At 39.4% G+C, this 26,701-nt stretch overlaps 2 protein-coding genes across 4 annotated transcripts in view; one reads left to right on the top strand and one right to left on the bottom strand.

Moving 5' to 3' along the window:
- atp8b5a (ATPase phospholipid transporting 8B5a) overlaps positions 1-16,798 on the bottom strand; it is a 37,974-nt gene extending 21,176 nt beyond the window's left edge. For 2 of the 3 annotated variants that reach the window (XM_023414429.2, XM_087176066.1), the window contains exons 1-4: positions 16,663-16,798; positions 5,137-5,218; positions 4,639-4,697; positions 655-768 (exon numbers count right to left, since the gene is read on the bottom strand). In XM_023414429.2, the coding sequence (XP_023270197.1) occupies positions 655-768; positions 4,639-4,697; positions 5,137-5,179 (216 nt within the window). In that variant the 5' untranslated portion in view covers positions 5,180-5,218; positions 16,663-16,798. Of the gene's footprint in view, positions 1-654; positions 769-4,638; positions 4,698-5,136; positions 5,219-9,174; positions 9,263-16,662 lie in introns of those variants that run through there. The other variant, XM_087176067.1, reaches the window with a different exon arrangement.
- A 4,851-nt stretch (positions 16,799-21,649) lies between these two features.
- Positions 21,650-26,701, top strand: part of dmrt1 (doublesex and mab-3 related transcription factor 1) — a 29,404-nt gene continuing 24,352 nt past the window's right edge. Inside the window, exons 1-3 of the mRNA XM_087176069.1 lie at positions 21,650-21,868; positions 23,620-23,794; positions 25,449-25,606. Coding sequence (XP_087032195.1) covers positions 21,650-21,868; positions 23,620-23,794; positions 25,449-25,606 — 552 coding nt within the window. The remainder of the gene's footprint in view (positions 21,869-23,619; positions 23,795-25,448; positions 25,607-26,701) is intronic.

Here is a 26,701-nt window from a genome sequence, read left to right on the forward strand (position 1 = left end):
TTTCCTAATTGGTTTATCTACCCATCAGTGTTTTGCCACTTATCCGGGTCCATTTTGTGTTCATTAATTAATGATATTATTAAGAATTATTGCTAAATGCTGCTGGGAAGTACTGACAAAAATGGGATATAAATGTGAATACAGACATGTACTTAACATATTAAATTGTATTCTATGTTCTGAAATATTTTTCATTTAAACATAATTAAATGATTAACCAATCATCTGAAATTAACTAATTGATTAATCACCTCATTATTCAACCTTAGAGTACTGGTTAGTTTCTGGTTGACTGGGGATATAATGAAACCACATGTTTAATGGGGGTCAGTAGGAGCTCACCAATGAAGTTCTTCCCCAGGGTCCCTGAGTATATGAAACCTGCCAAGTTCTCCTTCATTGCCAAACACTCTGGCATAATAATATTCTTTCTGAGTTAAGTCCTGGGTCAAACATTCAGTATGGCATCAACCAACCTGAGAGAAACAAGTCAACACTTCAGATTTTCCCACCGTGGGACTAATAAAGGAGAATCTAATCTCATCTTCTTTGCATTTCATTATGTGAGACATTTCTAGTGTTTGCATGAAATCCTCATGACAGTTGGATGGACACATTGCCCTGTACGTGCCTGTGCATGTTTGTTTCCCTCACCTGGAGCACCAGCAGAAAAAGGAAGTAGGCGTTTGCAATCCTCTGGAATTGCTCAAACAGGTTGAGAGGTAGGAAGGTGAACAGGTTGTACTTGGAGGTCTTGATGGCGTTTGTCTGGAAGAGGCATAAGGGAAGGAGAGAGTAGGATTAATGCTGCAATACATCAGCTTTCAAGATATTTGATGGTTCATTGGAGGCATTTCTTGAGATATTTCAAGCTTTATGTTTCAGTGAGATATTCACATACTTCTTGGTTCTCATTTAATTTTATAGGACCCTTAAAATTAGGTTGTGGTTTCTTGTGTGGCGTTTAATGTGCTGAATACGTTCTGTATGTGTGTACAGTAACTGAGGCTGCATAACCAACAGGAGACAAACATTTGCAATCATGATATTAGAACAGCAACAAAAGCAGAAATGTTTTTGTGACATCTTCTGTGGTCTATCTCTGGGATCTCTTGTCCTTGTAAACTGTCACTGTTCAATGTTCTCGTCTTATAATAACCGTCATAGTTTAATGGGTTTATAAATGGTAAAAACAGCATTGGAGTGAGGGAAAACATGACAGTTCATTCAGGGGAAACAGATACATTGACCTCTTCCTGACTAAGATACAGTAACACAGCTTTGCACTATAATCAATACTTGAAACATATATCCCGTTATGAACTAAAAGATGTATGTTATTTCTTAGTTTTATCAACAACAAAGAGGCAAACAATGACATAATGCTAGCTAGTGTTGACCTAGTAAACTTATGGCCTTGCTGTTATAAAGTTAATGACAGCTACATGAAAGCATGATGGTCTTTTACACATTATTACTGTATTGTTTAATAATTAATAGTTTTCAACAACAATTCAGCAGTAAAACATCCCAAAATCTCCTTGCTGTCTCTATTCTCGTACCTATAAGTACCCGGATGGTGCACTCCAAACGGTCAAAAACTGTAGCGGACACTTCCTCAACCCTCAACGGTCGCCATCTTGACTACGTAGCAGAAGGGGAAAGATCACCAACGCATTTTCACACTTGTGAAAAACGACGACTGCGGAAGGGGAACACGTAGTCGGCGCCGATGGTGGCGTAATTTCCATGTCATGCGACACATGGAGCACGCACAGTAAGGTAAAACGTTAATTTTTAAGTCAAGTGAACAATGCAGTGGGCAGGTCGGCAGCAGTCGCGGTAACATGTTGCTATCGTCATTTCCGGCGTGCTAGAAGGGGGCGTGTCTTATTAAAAAATACTTATTTATTTATTTATTTTATTTTATTTATCTATTTATTTATTTATTTATTTATTTTTATTTTATTTTATTTTATTTATTTTTTTAATCCTGACAAGAAAAAAATGTAACTTGGCAAACTTGGTAAAACCTAGTATGTTCTTCACACAACAACTATGACAAATGCTTGCTACTCAAAAGCTGAACGTTGGACTATAAACTGTAAGTTCTAGGTATTGTGATAGCACAGAAAAATCAATATAATCAATTACAAAGTTATATCTGTGAAATTACTCAAAACATTTTATGTCAATTAAAACACCAACTGGGTTGCTGGAACTGGCCACAGAGCAAATAGACAGTAGTGGTGGAAAAATACTCTACATGTAAGGTTAGTCTGTGTATAAATGTCTGATTTGTCTGTATGTAAAGCACCTTGTGTTATTTTGTGGACTATATGAGATGTTGCACATGAATCCATAAAACCTTAACAGGCTGTTTTATGGATATGTGGCCCCATGCATTCGATAAGAGACTTTCTTTATGTGTAATCACATTCATGGCTTCAACAAATATTTATCTATCTTTATGGTCTTTTGTTTATTCCAAGGCCAAAATGTCGTGTTGTAGGATGTTAATGGAACTGTAGGTGTACAGGTGGGGGTTTGTGTTTTTTTTTTAGTTTGTGATAGATTTACATGACACCCTGTCGGCAGATGGAACAAATACTGTAATAGACAGACCTTTTTAACCAAATAGGTCATGGTGAAAGAAAGAAGCCACATCCACTAACCCTGATATCTGACCTTTGACTTCCCTGTGGCTGAATGAACTATTTTCTACTTTAAGGGAGAGATTAATACACTTCTCCACAGGGAGGTTCTGTGGGAGGTGGTTGTTTTGTTACATTCAACATTTTTTACTTGAAAATATATATACTGAAAGTGTATCCTCAAGACTAACAACTGTAATGAAAACACTACTTCCACCTCATTAAACAAAGCTTGAACTGTTTGTTTCCAAGAGGGCTCAGCTGCAAACAATTCCCCTTAACAAGAACAACAAGATGTTCCTCACTGACGAAAATATTCACATTAATGAAAGGTTATTTGTTGGGTCAAGTCCCAAAAACAAGTTATATATTGTTTCTTGTAGTGTGTTTATAAAGCTGTGTTTCTCTTCATAGACAGACATCCTACAGACATATCTTTTCTATCCAATCTAACACTAGCTAAAATGCATCATTTATGGTTTGTTTACTCCATAATTAAAACACATAATTTCTTCATTATGGTTAAAATGTTCAGTTTTTGTTGAAAGTATCTAGGAGAGAGTGATTTATGTCATTTTGGTGGCTGCAGTCTGTGATGCTGTTGATTGTACTGAGTTATACTGAGAGGAGTTTCTTATATTTAGTCTACCCTCAGTGATATAAATGGAACCAGGACATAATAACAATAAATATTTAATTCTTTGTTTCTATTGTGTGTGGGTTTTTGTGGTGATTACATGACAGTTCTGGCGCAGAACCAGTGAGTCAGTTTGTGAGGAACAGTTTAATGTCACACTGAAATAGTTCAGAGAATTCCTTGGAAGTGATTGTATATTTTCTCTGAACACTTCTTTGTGGACACATTTGCCTTCTCTACAATGCTGAGGTGAATCAGAGATTCTTCGAAGACCAGAACAGAGCTAGAGAGCAGCTTGGAGATCCTCAGAAAATATCCTTATGTGAATCCTTGATAAGACCCTCAGTGGTTTTATTTTTTCATGTGAGGAATCCTCGTGAGTTCAGATGTTTGTGTAATCTGGTGGGAGGCATTTCCTCTGTGCCAGGTGGATCTTATCAGGAGGCTGAGAGCTCTGACCAGCTGGACCGTGACTCCCACGTTACTTAATCACTGGATCTCTTCACTAACAGCGCCGCAATTAAACACACAAACAGGACAAATGACTGTGTGTTTTGGTATTTTCCACTAGCTTTATTCTCACAGAGTTGTAAGCATTTTAACCAATTAAAAGTGAAGAGGGAAAAATAAAAGATTGAAGATAGAAATTACTCTGTTCTGAAAAGTGATATATCAATAAAGGTTTTTATTTGTTTGTTTATTTTTCGTATAAATTGCCATTTCACACACTCATTTTAATATCCAGTTTCCTTTTCTTTTTAACATTTGATTATTCCCTGATTATTCTTTGGTCGTATATTAAAATATAATTTATTTACAATTTTCATATTTATTTTCCATTTTTTCCTTTCTGAATAACATTAGTCTCCATCCTCCGTTAAGATGTGTTGCCATTTCATTGGTTTCATTGGTTTCATGCTATTCTTCTAATCTAATGGAGCTACAAGGTTGTAGCAAGTTAGCCATGCATCTGTTCTCTGTTTTAACATCTTAGTGATACCGAGATTTGACCTTGACCGCAGCAACAAACCAAGGAGAATGAGTTTACCCAGCAGCGACTCTCTGACTTTGGCTGACGTCCAGTCTCCTGATAACGGCCAGACACTCAAGTAACAAGAACACGCCCCGAGGGAGAGTTTCTCTTGTAAATATCTGAACTAACAAAATGTGGTGGTAAACGGTTTTGTCTAAAAGGTACGAGGGCTGCGTCTGCTGTAAATCCCCTTCTCTATTTTAAGAAGCAGCCTCTCGGAGCTCAATAGGACTTTAAATTGATGTCTGCGTGTCTGAGTGAGTGGAAGACATCTCACTCACAACACTCACATAGATGATCATAGTAATACTTACTGCATATTTAAAGGACAGGTTGTATTCTCTGTCGTTGGCACGGAGTTTCCTCTCCAGCTCTGATATGAAAAGACAGAAATTATTATTATCAATTTAGATGAACTTACAAGAATTTACTCATATCGTGATTTTAATGTTTCTATGATGGAAAGTTTTATCCAAAGCACATCACAGTACAAATGTATAAAGGGAACCTAACCCCCAAACCCAGCAGTGGTAGGACAGGACACCACATAACTTTAGTATATGTTACAAGAAAACAGGATGTTTGACTCTGTATAGGAATTTTAATTTTCGGTTTTGAGAAAGAAATGTAGCAATAATATACAAAATTATTGTCATGCTTTATAATTTTGTGTTGTACTTGATGCACTTGTCACCACTGACAGTAAAACATATTACCAATTATAATTTGAATATTTCATAAAATGGCAGACATCAAATTACAGAATCTAAAGATTATGACATTTTATGAGAATCCATCTGGTCAAGGCTTACCTATCTCTTTCTTCCTGACACAGTCCAGGCCAAAGAAAGACATCTTCTCTTCCTCCTTCTGCTATCTATCCATCATACCAGTCTGTGAAGAAAGACAGAGAGCTGTTACTCTGCGGCTGAACAGAGGATAAATCCAAGTCACCTAATACGTCTGTTATGAGGGAATAAACACACACACACACACACACACACACACACACACACACACACACACACACACACCTCTCACAATGTTCAAGTCAAACATCGCCTTTCTCCTGCCTGAGAGTTGCTGTTAATGTGAGAGTGTCTGAATGTCCGCCGACTGCCATCAAGACACTTTCCGTAACGTGCTCTATGAGGTCATTCTTCCTCAGTCGTAGCTTTTTAAATTCAGGGTAAAGCAGGTTTTACTGAGGGTTCAGCTGTTTCTGACTGGAAAAGCTTTTGAGACCAAGTGGAGAAGACATTTAAATCTAATCTAAATCTAAATGGAGAGGTACAAACAGGCAAATGGAAATAATTAAAAACACATGATGAAGGGAGGAGGAGAGCCTCAACACTGTTTGACAGTCCAGTTGTAAGCCATGTGTCTGTGTGTTTGTTTGATGCACTACATGAGCGTTGTGAGACAGAGGGAGAGAGTCCAACCTTCACTTCCCCTTTTCGTCACAGAAGCCCTTACTCTAGGTTTGCATCAGCTCTCCGGTGTTTTGTTTTTCCCATGTAGGGAGGCATGACTCAGAGGGTGGCTCCCCTCTCAGACCGGACCATCCACTCATTCAGTTATCTACTTGTTCAATCATCGCAGAGCCCAGACAGTCAGAGGGCACAGCTGGGAGCCCAGTCTGGGTCCTGTGGTCTGTCTGGGCCGAGTGCCGGCACACCACTATTACTTCAGCGGCCTCTGACACGCCATGCCAGCACTCATTAGTAATCAGTAATCAGTAGTTGTTGCAGTGAAGAGAAGACTTTATACGACCAGTGCAGTCGCTCCCATTAGAAAGAACTGCATTAGCTTCATCTTTCAGATCCGGAGTCTACGTCCATTTATATACACAGTCTACAATCCACACACACGTATGCATGCAAGCGAGTTGATACATTAACCCATGTTTCTTGTTAAAATGGAATGAGCTGGTGCACAGTGATGACAAGAAAAGTACGTCATTATAACATGGGAAACATCTTGTTAAAAGAAATCTTCAGGTTAATCGATTATAAAAGTAATCGTTAGCTGCAGGCCTGGCCTCAACACTAATGTGGTAATGATAAAAACCTCACATCTGTTAAAGCAAAAACTTCTTTTTACTGTTTTCTTACTGATCCTCTTCATCCTCATCAAAACTAAATTTAGAGTTGTGTGTTTTGGTGTGTAAAGGCTGGGCGGTGTGTGTGTGTGTGTGTGTGTGTGTATGGAAATATGTGATGCTAAAAACTCCCAATACGTAAAAAAGTTTTAGGGGGAAAATAAATTAATGAAGTGCAAATGTGATCATCAGGGAGGGGGAGTGTTTGTGTGTATGTGTGTGTGTGTGTGTGTGTGTGTGTGTGTGTGTGTGTGTGTGTGTGTGTGTGTGTTGGCCCATGTTGAAGATTCCCGGACAAGAAGTGGTGGTTGTGGAGCTCCTGCCCCTCAGCGCTGGTTGCCAAGGTGACGTCAGCGTTGCAGCTATAAATATCTAACACATGTGTGTGTTGAAGAATGTGTGTGTTTTAGCAGGAATGCCAAGGCAATGGAAAAACAGACACGCATCATGATGCCTTGACACGTGGGCCAGACAGTGTGTACACACGTACCCCTGTTGTGGCTACACAAACACACACACACACACACACACACACACACACACACACACACACACACACACACACTTGTAACTGCCCACCACATCTCCACTCTTTGAGATAAAGTCCTGCCATAAAAACTCTAAAGCAAACAGTCCACCTTTTCATTCACCGTGAAACTCCACTAAATTAAGCAGCCACTTTATTCCACAGTCAAACATGTGAGCCGACACCGACGACGTCTCTGGCCTGGTGAAGAGGAAAAGGACATTTTAAAGAAGGGCTTTAAGACTGAATGTCACACGCTTCACCCCCTTGGCTTCGACGGACACTCCGACTTTCAAGGCTTTATTACGGCGCTGACACACCTCAGAGACCGGACTGGCTCCGGTCAATCAGTTATAAGATGCTGGGAAGACTAATGCAGCTCCAGAGTGAAGTGGAAGCTACTTTAGGAGTCTGCAGCTCCTGAGTTACTAAACTCTTATACACAACCTCAGTGGAAACCTTTACCTTCATGTTACATCCACTGCCTGCACATTAAACACAATCTGAAATCTTAGTATACTTCAGCTGTCTTTTCTCAGCTTACTGTAACCAGCGCGTAAAGCTTTTTATATTATTTCCATCACAGTTTTTCCAGGTCTTCATTAAATCCTGAGCATAAGCCAAAGCAACGTCTGGCACCTACACTCACGAGGGATTACCGTATTTCATCATAAAAGACGCACTGGAATTTATGAGTTGCATCCCCAGATGGATTACAATGGCTGCCTGATCACTGAACTTTATTAACGTATATTCAAATTTCTGAAACTTAGCAGCGTGGATTGTAAAATGGTTATCTGTAATGAAACGTACGCATGATTTGTAATAAATCCAGTCTGTAAACATGTTGTTTAACCAGCAAAATGTCCTTCAGAATGATAACGGATTTTGGAATTGAACTACATCAATGCTCCGCCCGGAGAAGCTTTGTGGTGTTAAAGTGGGTCATAAGGTTCAGACAGTCACATTTGGTTTTAAAACTACAGTGAAAAAAAAAAAAGTGAGAGCGAAGGGGAGGTTGAATCAGAACATGGTCTGGTTTCACTTCAACCACCTTTACCATCAATGTTTGGTAGTGTCCTACTTTTCTGTCTCTGTTGAATGACACGCACACACACACACACACACACACACACACACACACACACACAAAGTTCTCTCTGAGCCATTTTACTTTTCAAAGTGCAGCTAACAAACACTGGGATTAATGTTATTCCAGCCACAAACAAAGGTGCGTAACAGTATCCCAGTGTCACAGTCACCTGTGACTGGCTTCAGGGGTCAGAGGTCACACAGATGAATGGGCGTCTTGTCTGATCGGTGATCTCTGGTTTCTCAGCTGAACACTGCTCTATTATCAAAACTGCCAGCTTCTTTGCAGCTGAAAGAAAGACCATTTTCCTCTAAGTGAGTGTGTGTGTGTGTGTGTGTGTGTGTGTAGACAGGTGCCAGTGTATTTAAATGGCTGTAAAGCTATTTTGTGTTTGTATGGTTTAAAAAAGGATGGTTTCTTACGTTAACAATAGCAGGCACTAGAGCAGCAAAGATTATTAACTGATTAATTGATTGAGAATTAATCGTCAACCCATAAAACTGTCATTTTTACATATCTGCTTGTGTTCAGATTAAACATACGGGCTATAATGTGTATTTTCTAATTAATAAGAGAGTCAGGCTAGCTGTTTCCCCTCGCTTCCACTCTTTATGCTAAGCTAAGCTAACTGCCTCCTGGCTTCAGCTCTATACCTGACACACAGACACGAGAGTGGTGTCAATCTTCTCATCTAACTTTAGAGAAAGAAAGTAAAATAAGTGCATTTACAAAAGGACAAACTGTTTCTAAGGTGCTGTTGATTTGCCTCAGTGGCTAGTCTGCGTTAGGGACACGGCGCCAGATTGGTCAACTGCAGCTAGTCTGATGATGCAGCATTAATCATTGTGCAGCTTTAAAAACACTCGTCTTGGGTCTGAATATTTCACTCAGTGTAAACATCATACGGCTTCGAAGACGGGCTGCAACAAGCTGATACCATCATTATTCTGAAATCTTACAGTTTCTTTCTCTATCTCCTTTGAAACATACTGTAGTCCAGCCCCACCCACAGAGCTTCAGTCCAACAGGCCTCAGACACTTGAAAATGTCCAGAATTAAAGTTCTTATCAAAGATGACACCAGCACACTGACGTGAAACACACACAAAAAGAAATGAGCTCTGAACTCACCGGGGATGTAGCGAATGTTGTGTGTGACTTGAATGAGGCAACAACTCCTTCAAACTGCTGGGGAGTTGTTGTGTAAGAGTTTCCAGATCAGCCAATCAGACAAGAGGTTTCCTCTGTGTGTGTGTGATTTTGTCTAATGAGTCTGTTTTCAAAGAGGAAGAGAAAAAGGTGTGACACCCTCTCTCTCTCTCTCTCTCTCTCTCTCTCTCTTTCACTCTCTCACCCTCTCTCTCTCTCTCTCTCTCATTCTCTCATCCTCTCTCTCACTCTCTCTCTCTCTCACTCTCTCTCTCTCTCTCTCTCTCTCTCTCTCTGAATACACAAAGAGCTTCAGGCAAACATTAAGGGCTTCTCAGGATACAATGGACGTGTCACAGGTTGTTTCGCATCTTTTCTGGGTTGTTTTGTGTTTCCTTGTGGTCATTTTGAATCTCGCTGTGGTCGATCCGGACAAACTTTTAACAAGATGCGTTAACAGTCATTTCAAACAGAGGCTCTGGCCCATGAGCCGGCTGCCCCTTCGGCCCGCTCAACAATCCATCCACCACGTCATGAAACACACAGAAACCTTGTGACGGCGTTCTGTGAGGAACTCGTATTAGTTTTTATTTGAAACTAAGAAGAAAGCGCGCTCAGTAATCCACAATCCACCGGCTACGTTCTCTGTTGCATCTCTATCAACAGGTACTTGTCTTATCAGGCTGCTAGCTAATAATAGCTCCCATACACACTGTAAGTTTCAGAACAACTTGACTCTAAGCAGGAAAGTTACCTACAGAAGGAAGTAGAGCTACAATGATCAATCAACGAATCGATTAGTCTGATAGCAGAACATTAATCCGCAACTGTTTTGAATTTCACATTATCATTTAAGTCTTTTTAAAGGAAATGTGATGTTTCTCAAAAAAGAGAATATTTTTTCTTTTTCAACAAATTACATATGTTTAGGTACAAGACCTTTTCTGACAATTTATAGACCAAACAATCGATCAGTTCATCGAGAAAATATTCCGCTGATTAATCAGTAATGAAAAGCTGTTAGTTGCAGGCCTAGAGGGGAGAAAGACTTCCACCTTCATCACTTCACAAGCAGCTCCTTCTCAGCTCCTCTGCAGAGTAAACAGTACATCCTGTATTGTTACTGAATACTTCAGATCATTGGCCAATGCCAGTTAATGTCCCAATACAAACAAAGGCAGGGGAGGAAATGTTGCACAGTAGCACAGAATCAAAACTCAAATCCCAGCTGGTTGAAAAAGCTTTCAAGTAGTATCTGGCCAAAAGACTTGAAAAGCAAACCTCTGCACTGTGTTAAAGCCGCTGCACCGCTTCAATATTCAAACACTTCAAATTGTGCGCCTGTGTTGTTTCACCACGTCTATCTTCAAAAATCTGTTACAGTGACTCAACAATTGCAGGAAGTAGCAGTGATAGCGAGTTCTTGCTAATTACTCACAGCAACTTCTGCAAAGCTCGTATGCCATTAAAAGGTGGCTCTGAGCCAACTGAAACAATGTTCGTACACCGACGTCCATCTTTCATGCAGCTACTCAAACATGCATGCATGTAAACCATTAACACAATCCACTATGTACACCAGCTGTGCTACAGATGTGATTACAAATTAAAGATCCAATTTCAAGAATCAGTTTCCTGCACAATCATTCAGAGCAGATTTACCTCTTTGTGATTACGTCTCTATGCAAAAGTGATTAATCAAAAATCGAAGGGAGAAATCCCAAATATGTGGGGAAGAGGTGTTAGTGGAAGTTAAAAATGTTTGATCTTAGATTAAAAAATATTAAATTCGTGACTGTGAACAAGCAGGGCTGCGTATCCAACTTTTAGAAAATTTAAAAACATTTTCAAAACCCAAGTTGCCATATTAAAATATCTTGTTTTGTCTCACTATTCACCATTCACCATACAAAAACCAAACTTTATTTGATTCAGCATCACAGGAGACAACTATTCTGCAATGAAGGGCTCGAAATACTATCAGTAAATCACTTTCAATGTGCTCATGGGCAAGGCGCTAAACCACTGAACGCAGTGGTCTGTAAGAAAGCAAACAGATAAGTTAACGACTGGTGATTCTTTTGTAAACCGCCTGCATGTATTGTTAAGTTAAGTAAAAGGTGTATCTAGGTCAGTACAGAGAGGCGTAAGGCTTTCACTCTGCAGAGGGATTTCACCCACACACAGTTCAAACACATCTGCACATGCAGCTCACACCGTGGCATCTCGAGCTCGGGATCTTTGGTCTGCGGCGTGGGTCTGCCCAGTTGGAAAGTGTCATATAAGAAACCCACTTTTTTGTAGAGTGACACAAACTGCGGCAGAAAGTCCACAAGAAAAAAGGTGGGAAAATCATGTTCCTCTTTCATTTCTGAGTATTGGTCTCGTCACACACCAAGGAAATGCAGGAACCTGCTTCATAAACATACAAGGCCAGAGGAGAGAAGAGGAGACAGGAAAGAAATAACAGAAGGATCAAAAGCTTCAGGTGAGGCCGGAGCTCAGTCAGAAGCTTGTTTGGAGCAAAAACATACCAACGGTTAAATCCATGCAAATGATGAAACAAATATTCGGTTTGCTTTCTGTCTGAACAAACCTTTAGTTGGGACTGGGAACTGTATCTAGAGGCCAAACTCAACATCACATTCACAAGCTGTGTCCTGGGAAATCTGGCAACTCTGTGCATCAAAAACATTGCCGTGTCAGACTTTCTCCTCCATTACAGAATGCAGATTTGGTTTTAATATCTAATCCAGTAAAACGAAATCTGTGAATACTGTTACACACGATGTTCTGCTCCACTGCGCAAATATAAAAGCAATATCTGCTTCTGCAAACCCAAACCACATACAGGTCAGCTGGGCGGTATAAAGAAGGTCAAACCGATATGCTTTTAACCAAAAGGTATGTGAAGTGTTGCGAAACCCTGAGGACAAAAAGGTGTCCAAATCAATCAATCATCAATTTTCGACTATTTAATTTGTTCAGCTGCTTGTGTTGGACCACGTTTAACATTTCCTGTAAAAACTAAGGTACTGAAGAAAGGTACTGTTTGGATTTGGGTAAAACACTAAACTGATCACAAACACAAACTCATCATCTGCAAAACGAATGCAGGATAGAACGGGACTAACGAGGAGCACTATTGTGAAATTCTGTTTGACAAAAAAAAAAAACAGGGCTGCACAGTTGATCGAAATATAATTGAAAATCACAATATATGCAATGTGCAATATCCAAATCACAGGAGTTGCAATTGTTTTGATAAAGGTAAAATGTGTCACGTTGTTGTGCATGGTTAGCACCATAAGAGACGCCCCGACCTACAAATTATATTCTCCAGACGTAAAAGAAACATATTTGTTTGGTACAAGAGCCAAAAGAAAAAATCACATCATCAAACATTTTAACATCTTTTTACTGTGAAAATGAAAATGCAAAAACAACCATTACAACTGAAATAACAATCGCAATATGATTTTTTCACATGTCGTGCCACCCTACAAATAAATATATAACCTCAAGTTGTATAGCTCTAAAACATATAAGATTTAGATTGTTAAATAGGAAGTGAACAAGCAGTGCAAATACAAACTAAGGGTTAGCTATGCTGCTATGCTTAGTATCCCTATTATTGATCACTTGTTTGTGCAGTCAGTTGGAGCAGGGCTTTAATGCTGAATAACTCATGAGCCAATAACATTCATACGTCTGAGCTAATTCACAGCTTTTGGTTTTGACTTTGGTGGGTGCCTATGTCCCATTCTGTTCGACTGTTTTCTGTGCCACTGAACCACAAAGACCATATTAGTTTTGGCCAGTTTGTTTTTCCGCTAATTCAGAGCCTCAGCCCACAACCTCAGTCACAAGAAGCCGATAAACATTAACTTTACAGAGAGCAGCCACTGAAAATGTCCTATTTTTGTGTATTTGTATAAAAGTTCTAAACTTCCTTTGTTTTATCTCGTGATAAAATTATTATTTTAAGCTATTTTTATACACATGCTCATGATACCGATCCTTTTACTACAGATTTTTCTATCATTTTAATTTAAACACACAATTATGGTGACGCATTTACGTATTCATCCTGACCTGTATTGTGACAGGAAACGTTTCTTTGTCACCACCAACCAACAGATTATTACAACAAAAAGCTCCTTCCAATGCAAAAATCTGCTGTAAATTCAAGCTGAAGTTTATTTTTGAACTGTTTGTTTGCCAAGAAGGACAAAAAAAGCAGCAGGCAGCTGTACTGCAGCCCGAACGGGGTCCTGACGCCCTGACGGCTGCTATTATAGTCATTTCCTACTTATCAGATTTCATTGTTCCTTGTACCTGTCACTCACAACTTGTTCAGCTGACCACAGAATCAGCGTCAATCTAACTGACTAGCTAAGCTGAACGAAGAGGACGTGTTTTCCCTGTGGATTACTGATTAATAAGTTTTATCTGCTTCTGTGAGTGAAAGAGGAAATTTTACTGTGTGTTTTACTCTTTCATTTGTCTCTGACTCATACCTGGGTGAAATCAGCCTTTGAGAACATTATTTCTGACTCTGATGCATGTGTGAATAGAGATGTGTGCACAGAGAGGTAAGCGTAGACCTTTTTTTCCCTGCTGATGATGGACATCAACAAAGCAACAATAAGAAAGTGAGATGCAGTTATGACACAAGGGCACAATGCAGGATCTGCGCTTTGAGCAAGAGCCCGGAGCGCTGCACCGAAAGGCCCGAACAATCGACCTCTGAATTATTCACCTGACCTCTCAGGCCACAAAGCCGCGCCTCCTCTCATCTTACCTGATAACACCCTGACATTTTGATCGACCTTTTAAGGTTCATAATCTCCATAAAGACTCTCTGCCACTCCGGCATATCAGTCCAGGAACCACTGACCTTCAAGCTGAGACACAAACTTGGATTTTGGCCCACGGTAAATTAATTTGAGCGCGAGCGAAAGTTATTGATCGAGATCAAATTCAAGGAATTGCCTTACGTGACCTTTTCAGATATCGTCACTGTCAACGTTCAGTTTAGAAGTTTCTGATTAAGAGCTGTAACACACACACACACACACACACACACACACACACACACACACACACACACACACACACACACATACACAATCTGTCTTTCTACAATCTTTTGTTTCATCTTGCTCCTGCTTCTTCAGCACTCCAGTCAGAACCACATTCGTTGTCTCTTTTGTGAAGTACGTCTCCACACTGAGTTCTGACCTCGCGTATGTTTGTCATGGTCACTTTCTGTCTCCATCTTTGGTACTTCTTCCGTGTGTTTATCCTGATTTAGCAGCACGGCTCTGGGAGTGTCAGTCCATCCGTCTGTTGGTCCACCGCTTTGGTTCAGACTGAACCATCTCAACAACCGCATGAAACTTTCTGCAGGCATTCATGTCCCCCAGAGGAGGAATCCTAACGACTTATGTCCATCCCTGACCTTTACACTAGCGCCACCAGCAGGTCAAATCTTCTCTTATCCTGTGAAATATCTCAACATCTACTGGATGGATTGGCATCACATTTTTGTCCTTTCATGTTCCCCTGAGGATGAACCCTAATGACTTTAGCAAACCACAACATGAGTTTTACATTTGTGGTTTTAGTGACATGTTTCCACAACCACTGGATGAATTTCCATGACATTTAGAACAGATGTTCACGTCCCCCATAGGAGGAATTGGGATAACATTATGACGTTAGCATTTAGCTCGAATCACCACTGTAGCATGGCTGTAGACTCTAGTCTTCTTTTTCCATTTCCATCCCATTTGTACATCTTAAGTTTGCACAACTACATACGAAGTATTCCTGTAGCCTTATTATGATCATGTAACATTCAGGGAAATGCTAATTAATATAAAAAGAGACCAGGTGTGAGATGATGAAGCTTTGTGAGCTAATTTAAACTCAAACTGTAACATACAGTATCTGTGACTAATAGTGAAAAGGTTACTCAACATCAGTTTTTGAGTGTAGCTGCAGTTTTTGTTCTGATAAAAAAAAAGGTTTCTTTTCTCAGTAAGTGACACTGCTCATGTCTGGATTATTATCACTTACAAATGACAGTTATTGGACTCCTGGCTTTAAATCTCATGTGTTGCATGTGTTGTGAAGTTTCAAAAGGCTTAACGACACTTGGATGTACTGCTTTAAAAAAGTACTTTAAAAGTTGCTTTAAAAAATGAAAAATGTCACCGTGTAACTGAAGATAACTCAACATCTGTCCAGTTACACCATCAACAAAACATCAGCACCACGGGAAACAACTCTAACATGTTTCAATGCTGCTGTCACCAGCACGAAAAAAACAATTCAACCAAAAAAAACAATTCAACCAAAAAAACCAATTCCCTTAATCGGTTAATGTATCATCAGAAATATAATCTACTATTTTGATAATTGCTTAATTGTTTAGGTCACTTTTTCAAGCAGTAATTCATAAATAGGAAGATTTTCAGATTTTATGTTTTACATGAATGTGAACTGAATATCTTTGAGTTTTGGACTGATGGTCGAACAGTTTATAGACCAAATAATTCATCAAAAAAATCATGTTTGATTAAAATGAATGCATAATGAAATCAATCATTAGTCAATGCCCCATTTAAGATATCTCAAAGGCCCCCTACTTCTTTAATACACCCCTGTGTTGTAGAGCGGAGGACTCCTTATAGTACTCCACATTATAGTATCATGTAATGTCTGGCTATGAGAAGGAAATTATCTGTATCATCAGTAACAGGATATGAAAGTACTTCACTGCCTACAAGTGTATATCACTCATCAATGACATCACTAACAAACTGCAAAGTTTACTATCACCTATCTGTACAAAAATAATTTTGATAAGCATCATCCTTATCTTCATTATTCGGATTAATATAGCACCGTTTCTTTTATTTATAAGATACGAAACAAAAAAAGGGGAGAGAAATTACATCACGTCTTGACAACACTGACTAATCCTGCAGTGATACCATCACAAACACAACAACACACACTGTGATCAGGAAATAAAAGTCACTCGCGCACAGAAAGTTGAAAGAAAAAGACAAGTTTTTAAGAAGTTTACGCACTGAACGCAAACTGAGCCGCTTTGTTGTGAAGGACCAGCGGTGAAAGTCATTTGGTTGTGAGAAGGAAAAGAAAACAAAGTGGAGCTGAGTGTTTTTTCTTTAGTTTCCCAGACCCGAGCCTGAGCAGCCTCCCTCTGCCTCCTCATTCTTTCCGCTACTTTCCTGGTGGAGGAGTCCCCGGAGGGCAGAGAGTGAAGAGACGCAATTTTTATCAGCTTCCTGTTCGCTCTTTCTCCTCCACCTCTTCCCTTTCTCCGTCAAAGACCATCTCAGCCTGTCAAACCCCCAGACTCAGCTTCACCTCGACCCCCCACCCCGCCCCACCCCCACGGTCAGTAAAGAGCGAAGCGGCGGCGCGTCCTCTTACCGTGCGTCCTGGCTTCGTGCGGCGCGTCCCGGCTGCGATCCGGGGAATAATCAAGAACCAAGAAACTCTCCAAACTACGAGGGAGTGACGAGAGCTAATGTTTTCCTCCAGGCTTCCTCCCACCACCCACCGCCTCTCCTCCTCCTACTACTCCACTCCCCTCCTCTACTTTCTCCTCCCATTCTCCATCCCACCACCCCCCCCCAACTATATTCATCCAAACACCGAAACCTACTTTGGCAAAAACGACACGAGGAGAGGCCAGATAACGGGCAGGTCACGTGACTACAATACAGCGGCAGTTAAGAAGTTTAGATCAACTATGACCCCTAGAGTTGGTGAACTTGAAAATGAAACAACCACACAAAGCTTTCAGAAAAACACCAGCTCTCCTTGTAAGAGCAGTGAAAAAAAATGACTGTCACAATAGCTTCTTTTGTCCGGCCAATTATTTCAAATTATTAAAATAAATAATAGGAAAAGCAGCAAACTTTCACAAATAAGCAGTTGCCAGTAAATTTTTTGTTAATTTAAATCTTTCTTGGTATATAATCTATGACAGTGAATCATAATTTATAAGGTAATCACTTCTATGTAAGGCAATGTCTCAGACAAACTTCATTAACCTTAATTGCCTTTTCTGTCCTCCTCACCCACTTCCTCTTCATTATTTCCTTAAATTCTCTTTTTTTATGTCTCTGATTCTGTCTTTTTTTTTTTTTGACTTCTGACATTTCGCTCTTGTTCTTAGCGCTCTATGTTTTCTCTGTTCAGTTTCTTTTCACGCTCTGCTGCGTGTCTTTCTAACCCTTTGGTTGAGGTTTCAGTTTCCTGCAGACCCAGACGAGGAAACCACCATGATTTACAGTAATTTATCCTGAAATCTGCGCTCAGTTTATTAGGTACACCTCCCAAAAGCTAATGCCGTCCAGCACAGCCCTGTGGTACTGTAAATCCTACCTTCACAAAGGTTTAAAGTTCAAATGTTGTTGAAAATGCTTTGGAAGGTGTTAATTCAATTTCATTTATATGTGTTAGACGGATGGATGCTCGACTGGTGTGTGGTTTATTTACATAAAAAAAAACAAGACAAGCTGTGGAGACAAGCTGCGACCATGTGAATGTGCTGATTTGTAGGTTTCAGGTGTTGTCTCATGTATGTCTTTAGAGAATTAGAAACATTTTGAAAGAAAATTTTAAAACTATGAATTGTGTGTTTTTTATGCGTCATTAATCTGCTCCTTTTAGCCAGGTGTCTCTCTCTCTCGTAAAAAAGAGATAATGTAGCTCTAATGTACCATGACTTTCTAAATAAAGGTTAAATTCATAACTTGTGGAGGCTGCTGCTGTTGAACAGTTTTGTGTCATACTGAGAGGTTTACTAATATTTTGTCCACTCCATTTATATCAGTGACTCAGATCCTCAGCATGTTGCAGACACACAGTTTTATGGATAAATACATTATTCACTGTGGAGCGTCTGAGCTTTAAGCAGGATAACAGTGTCACTATATCATGTCTTGTATGAAATATGGCTTGTGTTTGATTTAAATATTTATCTAAAAGGGTTTTCAGTCATTTTTTGTTTAGCAGCTGTGAAGCATGTTGTAATCCTGGTTTTCAAAGTGTTTCTGTATAAAGATAACAGTATCACTCACAGGAGTGAAATCAATGTTTTAATACTTTTTTGCTGATGTTGTGGGATTTTGGTGGCTAAAGGTCAAAGGTCAAGGGATTGCCGACCTTACAAAATATGGTTTTGGCCTTGTGAACACAATATCGCTAACACCTTGAGGGAATTTCTTCAAATTTTGCACACATGTTCACTTGGACTCAAGGACAAACTGATTGGACTTTGGTGGTCAAAGGTCAAAGGTCAAGCTGACAGTGACCTCAAACACTTTCTAGCAATTACTCAAGACTTCACACAGCAATTATGACAAACTTAAAACACAAATGGTTCATATTTAATATGATTCTGGACAAACAGGGATGTCATCTGAAACTAGTCTGAGTGGCAGAGACAGACACTCGCGAGGAGGTGATTCTAGTTTCTCACTGTGAAAACTTGGCTAAAAGAAAGAATTTGGCATCTTTTGTAACCAACATGAAGTTTGACATGACTAGAGGTGTTCAAGCGAAGAAGCACAAAAACACAAACGATGTAATGATTGTTACACACTAATTATTTCTATGTGTATCAGTTGTGAAATGGCAAACAGGCATCTGTAACTCATCTTCTAATGCATTAAAAGAAACTGTTATTTACTAAAATAGACAAAACCCACATAACCCCATTATCAAGCACAAATGTTCCTATTTAGCAAACATTTAAAAACACTTAGCACTGTGATTCTAAACCCTCACATTACCTTAGGTCCTTCTTGTTACAGTCTAACTGCATAGGTTTTTTTTCTTTTTTCAAACAATGATGTGGCCACTAGGTGTCGGCAAAAAGCTTAAAAACATTTTAGGATTCTCAGTTTAATACATTTCATTGTTGCTCTTTGCTCCTTATGTGATTACTGTCCTGGTTTCACTGTTAAGTGTTTGCTGCTGCAAATCAGTAACCAACAGCCGGCTGAATCCATCAGTTTGTACTTCAGGATCAAAGTAAATAAAAGTAATCTTGTGAATGCCATAGGCGGAGCGAGGGGGGTGCGGCTTATGGGGCTCCAGCCCCGGTTGTTTTCCCAAAAGCCCTGAATCTTGTATGAAGTTTATTATAACATTATTTATATTTATAACTTCAACTTGGTGTCATTTCCTCTCAGTCTCTCTGACTGGACCGGCAATGGAACTCTATTAGTACTGTACTCGGGAAATAGCCATTTATATTATTATTTTTGGTGAGCTGGGCGAGCCATGAGGGAAAATATGAGTAATAGCGCAGGGACAGGACAGGACAACCTAACCTACTAAACCGGAACCCGTTGCCAGGGTGATGTCCGTGCAGTCTCCTCCATACATGAGGTCCTCCTTCTGTGGACACCAGTCATTCAGTTTTCAGTGTGGATTCCTTTGAATGACAGTAAAAGACAAACACTTTAGTTCAGACATGGTGGATCACAGTTAATCACACACATATACCAGCTGCCAGGACAGGTGCATGAATACCTGCTTCAGTTGAGGACTCCTGTGTATGAATTTACACAGTGGTGTAGCCATGACCTTCTGCCCCCTCTACCCAGCTCAGTGGCTCCCCTGGGTGGTGTGATAGAGAACACTGTCTTGTCACTAAATGTCAGCTATTGAGAGAAAATAGGAACTCTTGTTTATGTGCTGCATCATTGTACAACCTGTTACTGGCCATGCTTGGAGAGGAGGAGTCAGACTAATAGAAATGTTAAATGTTTTAAACTGCATACTTTATTACTGCATAACAATCTATCAGTATTACCTTATGCTATAAAGGTAATTAAACTCAGTGTGTAACCCTGCTTTCAGTTAGCTTTCAGCACCAGGATCTGAGCCAATGACTTGCAGCCTGCTTTTTAATTGGTAACTTTTCATCCCTCCTCCATTTGGCTGCAGAAATTTTAATTGGGTGCCTGTGTGTTTCACCACGCTTCACTCCCTGCCTATAAATCCACTCGGCTGACTGACTGACCGGTGTGGAGGTTAATTCAGTTTCAGCTCAGTCACGCCTAGTAAATTAATTCACCGTGTAGCATATCAGCCGCCGTGAAAAAGAGCTACAGTAAATATATTTTAGTGGGATGCTACTAAGGATAACACAGTAATGTCACTGGCTGTTATAAACTGAGCACCGTAGACAATACTAGCTGCTGTAGGAAGGTACAGTGATATTTTGACTTTGTAAACTGAAATGTAATCAAACTGTGTCTTTCATGGGAATCCAATTAGATTAACCGGGATCTCTAAATATTTATGAGTACATCATGAGGACATATCAAACTGGGGTCCATCACCTTAGGCCCAAGAAGGGACAAGAGGAATTGAGACAGTTCTTCAAATCTGATGTAATGAGTTGTTTACATTTCATGTCAACAAGCAAGATTTGTAAATGGTGGACAAGATGGAGTGTGCAGATACTAGGACTAATATCAAACCATGAGCTAAAGTGAGTTTTTGTTTTAAGTATAAAATGTTCACAAGATTATAGACAGAAAATTTAAATCGGTTGTACACTATACTTTCTTTCAACCTCAACCATCATAGCCCTGGAGATGAAAGCAGCATGGAACAGGCTAAAGTATAAATGCTGCAAATGAACAACTTTAAAGATGTATGTATGTATAATGAGATATAGTGGTACAGTGGAGCTTCCTCAGTGCAGCTAGAGTAAGGTGGTTTTCCACCTTTGTCTTATGCCACGATGAACACTTACAAAACTATGACAGAAGTAATGTTCTTTAATGGTCTAAAACACAAAGTTATAGCTACACACACTGATTACAGCATGTTGAGAGGGGAGGTTTCAGATTGTGCAGATGTTCTTTAATCCATTATAAACATTTCATTATTGATTACCCATTAAAGACAAAAAATGAACTTTAAACAATGAGTTTCCAGTTCATTTTCGGTCAGTTGATGAATTGATAAATCAACTTATTTGAGCTCTATTGTACTACTGGTTGGTGTCTTGGTGATTGGGGTCAATAGGGGTACAGCAACAAAAAAAAAACAGGGTTTCACATGGAACAAATGGACTTTAGACAAACAACAAAAATATGTTTTATTAATCATTTCAATCAGAGTGCAGCAAAGTGATGCCACTGTCCTCCCAGATCTCTCCCCCGCTCCCAGCTTGTTTCCTCCCACTGGAGTTTTGAAGAAGTTTAAAAAAAAGCAGCAGCAGCAGCAGCAGCAGCAGGGCGGGGAAGGACGGTGACCTTACAGCCTCCAGTCTGGCACCAGTACAGGCTTTTACCAGCCGAGCCTGCTGGGACAAACGCAGACATAGTAGCTAAAAAGTCTTAAACCGTCGTCGCTCCTGGGTTTTGTTGTTTTATTTTCAGCAGCCATGAGCAAGGACAAGCAGAGCAAGCAGGTGCCGGAGTCCACCCCACCTCTCTCCCCATCCAAAGGCCAGAAACCCCCAAGGATGCCCAAGTGCTCCCGCTGTAGGAACCACGGCTACGTGTCTCCCCTGAAGGGACACAAGCGCTTCTGCAACTGGAAGGACTGCCAGTGTCCCAAGTGTAAACTGATAGCCGAGAGGCAGAGAGTCATGGCGGCCCAGGTAACCGTTATTTTACCTGTTAGCGCGGCTAGCTTGAGCTGAGCCTGTAATCACCAAACTTTTCACCAAAACTTAAACTGTTTCTGCTGCGTGAAACATGAAATACAACACGTAACTGTTTGGACAAATAATTTTGATCCATATTTATACTCTTTTTAAACGCTGTGGACAAGTTTACTCTAGATGTTTTCCCTCATTTTCATTTGTGCACTAAAGGCAGAACTGAAAAAGTCAACCTAGCTGTAGCTTAGTTTATACACAGCTAGCTTGAATTTGTAAACAATTAATAAGTATGTTTTGTTAAACCTGTTGCACTCAAAATACAGTTTAATAATTGAAGTTAATAAACAATTAGGCTACAGTATATAAAACAGCTACTTTTTCATATTTTATAGTCATTTACTTTGTAACTTTGCACTTTGTAGCTAGAAATAACGTGTGTGGTTTGTAAAACAGTAATTTTAGATACGCTCACTGCTTTCAGTTTTAGGATTAAGTAACACAAGAGCTGCAACTACATTAAACGTTACTTTCAGTTTGGGTTATTTTCTGATGAATCAGTGAATAGTTTTTGTTCATAAAATGCCAACAACCTGATGTAACATCTTTAAATGCTGAAGTCCAAAACTAATCTAATGGGCAATAAAGTAATGATTCAAATGTTCAGATTTGAGAAGCAGGCACCATCATATATTTGTAATTTTTGCTAAAATAAAAAAAGAAAAGCTAAATCAACTGTTAAACATTATGTAAAATAGATTTTCTGATGATTGATTAATCAACTAATCCTTGCAGCTCTAAACCATACATTTTAAAACTATGGCATGAAGCAAACACAATGATAGATCGATAGATAGATAGATAGATAGATAGATAGATAGATAGATAGATAGATAGATAGTCAAATCAATCACAAAACAAACAAATAATTACAAATCTAGAATACTCAAATAACACTAAAACAAAGATATGACCATATTATGTTATGTATTTCCATTATCTTTTAATCTGCCAAGTTATCTTTACGAATTGGTCTAGAAAATTTCAGAAAAATGCTCATCGCTCGTCACAATTTCCCAAAGCCCAGTGGTACTTATTCAAATTGCTTCGAACCCCATGTAATACAATTTACAATGACATAAAATAGATAAAAACACCATGTATATACAATGACAGCACCATAATATAATATAATAAATTGATTTTCATTTACAGTGTTGTAATGGTAGACATAGACATAGCAATAACATGATATAAATGTGACTTCAGTCCTGTCCATTTAATACAGACACTGCTTTGTATTGTAAGATAATAATAAACAATGTAAATAATCATAACACACAGGGGCAAAACACAACTTTAGCTAGTCACAAGACAACAATAATAGAACTGTCAATCGACAGATAAATAATCAATTATAATCACTGTTTGAGTAATTTAATCGATAACGACATTAATCATTCGTCATTTATTTTGAAAAGTTACAGTCAGCAATCCAGCAGTCAAATCGAAAGTCAGTGTAGTGGACAAGGCAACTTATTCATAAGCCTACAGTAAATATTTACATAGTTTTCTTATGTTATACCAATGATTTATCTTTGTACAATTGTAATCATTTTCTCATTGCACCAAGTTATTATTTTGTAGCAAGCAGATACTGAGTCTGTTCTTTAAAGTCAGTTGATCCTCAAGAAACTGTTTGTTTTATGCCAAACAGTCCCTTATCAGGCCTTTCCTTTCCTCCCCTCCAGGTCGCCTTGAGGAGGCAGCAGGCTCAGGAGGAGGAGCTCGGGATTTGTAGTCCGATGACTCTGTCGGTCCCTGAGGTGCTAGTGAAGAATGAAGCTGGAGCGGACTGCCTGTTCTCTGTGGAGGGACGATCCCTGACACCCACCAGCATATCCACTTCTGCTGTTGCTGTCACAGGTGAGGCATTGCCAGCTGTTCCACCACACACTGAAGTCACTGTGTCCAAACATCAGCTCCGGAAAGTAAGGAGAAAATATGTGGTAACATCCAAAATATTACTAAATAAAGTAGTAGTGGGTAGTTGTGGGTATGCACATGAATGCAAACACGCAACAGTCAGCATCTGCCACTGAACATTCACATGGGAAAAACATGGAAAAACACAAGTGTGGAAGGCTGAAATGAAGAAAAGCAGTGTATATATTAACTAACTCAGTGGGGATGAGGGGTGGTACTGCATGGAAAAGTGAAATCAGTACATAACATATACATTCACAATCAGTTCCTAAGTCTAATTTTATGTAAAGGCCTTGGTTTTAGGGTCTGTATTGATAAACAGGCAATTGTAGATTTAATTTGAAGTGTGGAAAACTTTTACCACTTTTACAGAATGTGGTCTGGTAATTTTCAATCCAGTCAGCAGCTGACTTGTTGTGGATACCCCTCTAATTCTCTCAAATTAAGCAAAGTCTGTCAAATTGACTTCTCAGTAAACAACAACAACTTTCAAAATTCAGAAGATTGTTTTCATCATTTGGATTTTATAAAAATTTCAATGACTGTTTACTGAAATTGCAAAAAAAAAGAAAAGAAAACAAGCAGTTAAACAGGCAGCAAAGCCATATTCTGTTCAATCAACTATTTTCTGTGTTATATTCATTCTTAAACTGAATTACTATGACATTAATGAGTCATCTTCTGTTTGTGTAAAACAGTCGACAGGACAAGAATGCTTTTATAGGCACCATCAATAAGAAACATTGTCATGGGAAAATACATGAAAATGAAATTTGATTTGATGACAGCAGCATGAAAAGGCATCCTTCCTTTCTTTCTTGTCGTGTGGAGGCAGACAGAGATACCGTGTTCCCTCTCGGCCTGATAGCACTTTCCAGGAGGTGTAATATGAGTGTGGTCAAGGCTGCTCGTGTCCTGCTCTGACTCGGCTTTGTCTGTGTGAAACACTGAACTTTGGGTCCCTGGCTTGGCAACAGAGAAGAAAACACTGTGGAAAAAAAGGAGTTGAGCACTCCGTGATTCACTGATGAAAAGAATTAGAACAGGGGACAACGAATGTCATTATCTTTGGGTTCAGTGGTGCACAGTGTCTTCATTGTGTAAGGCCAAAAGATCAGGGTCTGCCTGAGAAGAATGTGGCCTTGCTGATAAGGAAAGTACAACAGATAATGAGTAATGATGATTTTACAGTCTTATTTGTCCTGATGGGGCAAAACACATTTCTGTATTAAGATGGTGTGTTGTGGTAGGTACAGATGTCACCTGCAGATGGTGCTGTTGATAGTAGTTTGAGGTAGGGGTGGCATGACGAGAAAAATCTTGTAAAGTTCAATTAATATGTCTAGTTAACGTCTGTAGCTGGAATAAATTAGCGTGAAAGATCATCTGCTGCTGGATGCATGGATCTGAAAACATGCTTACATTTACAGCTTTGCATTATTTAAGCTGTAACAAAACAAAAACTAGTGCACAATATATCCTAATCTTCATATTTCAAATGCAGTAACGATCACACAGCCACAAACATCATCATTCATCCTGTGGACGGATCTTTGTCTTATTTGTTGTGTCCTCTCTGTGTGTTGTGGTCCAGGGAGTCGCTCGGCATCCTCCTCCAGCCCGTCAGCCGCCGCCAGGGCTCACACCGAGGGAGCGTCCGACCTGCTGATGGAAACCTCCTATTACAATTTCTACCAGCCTCCACGCTACCCTGCCTACTACAGCAACCTCTACAACTACCAGCAATACCAGGTGACTAACAATAACCACCCTGCTGTTAACCAGTAGCACTTCACTTGTATTGAAAAATCCTGTTATAAGGTTATGGTAGGTATCTACAGTAGTGTTAACCTTTGTGATGGTATCTTATGGAAATCGTTGATACTGGTCTTGCTCAGTGGTTACCTGCAATGTGTGTTTACCTTGGCTTGCCTCAGTGGAAGATGGGGTGTGTTCATGCTTCAAGCTACATTGCAATTCATAATCTTATTTATATTCTCCTGACTGTAAATAGGGTTCACCTGTTGTGGGGGTTTCAAGGTTGGTAAATTATATTGATACTTCTGTATTTAATAAGCTCATATTTAATGTAATTCACATTTACATTTAAATTTCAAGACACAATTTAGCATTACATTATTGTTGTCATGGTGGAAGAGCCCCTGAAGCAGCATTTAGAGCATTATGAGACAGTAAATAAAAAATGAGTCCAGGATTTGTTACATTAAAAGAAAAATGACTTTACAAAATCATTACCAAGCATTTTCTTTAAATGTACAGAAAGCAAATGAAGCTTTTTTTAGGACTTTTTCATCCAGTTTTTCCATTGTTGAAGTCAGAAAAGATCCTCCCCTTATAGTAAAAGTAATATGCTTGGTAAATACTGGATAACTTATCAGCCAGCACTGTAAAATTGCAGCATTTAAAAGAAAAATTAGTAACTTTTGTATGAGATCATCTGTCATGGCTCAGATTGTAGTTGTTAGCCCGACTGAAATATTTAAGATTCAGCTGGTGACCTGTCACACGAGTCATATGCGAGAGTTACAGAATAGAGCTGAAAGTCTCGCTGCTCTACGTTAAAATAGATGGATTGGGCGCACAGTAAGTGACGTACTGGTGTCATTTATTTGTGTGTGATCGTGTGCGTTTGTGTGTGTGTGTGCATGTTGGGAGAGGAAAGCTGCTTCATGCCACAGAAAGAGGAGATAAGCTGCTTAGCTACGAGTCACCTCGACATGAAAAAGGTTAATTTTCTATCAACTTATCACACAACTGTCACAATAATATGAAACGCATGTCAGTCAGACATGAACTGAACTGTGTGGATATCACATCAAAACCGAT

The sequence above is a fragment of the Seriola lalandi genome, unplaced genomic scaffold (assembly GCF_002814215.2).
Source record: "Seriola lalandi dorsalis isolate HSWRI2012SDOR001 ecotype SW California unplaced genomic scaffold, Sedor1 jcf7180002054524, whole genome shotgun sequence".
Taxonomy (NCBI): domain Eukaryota; kingdom Metazoa; phylum Chordata; class Actinopteri; order Carangiformes; family Carangidae; genus Seriola; species Seriola lalandi.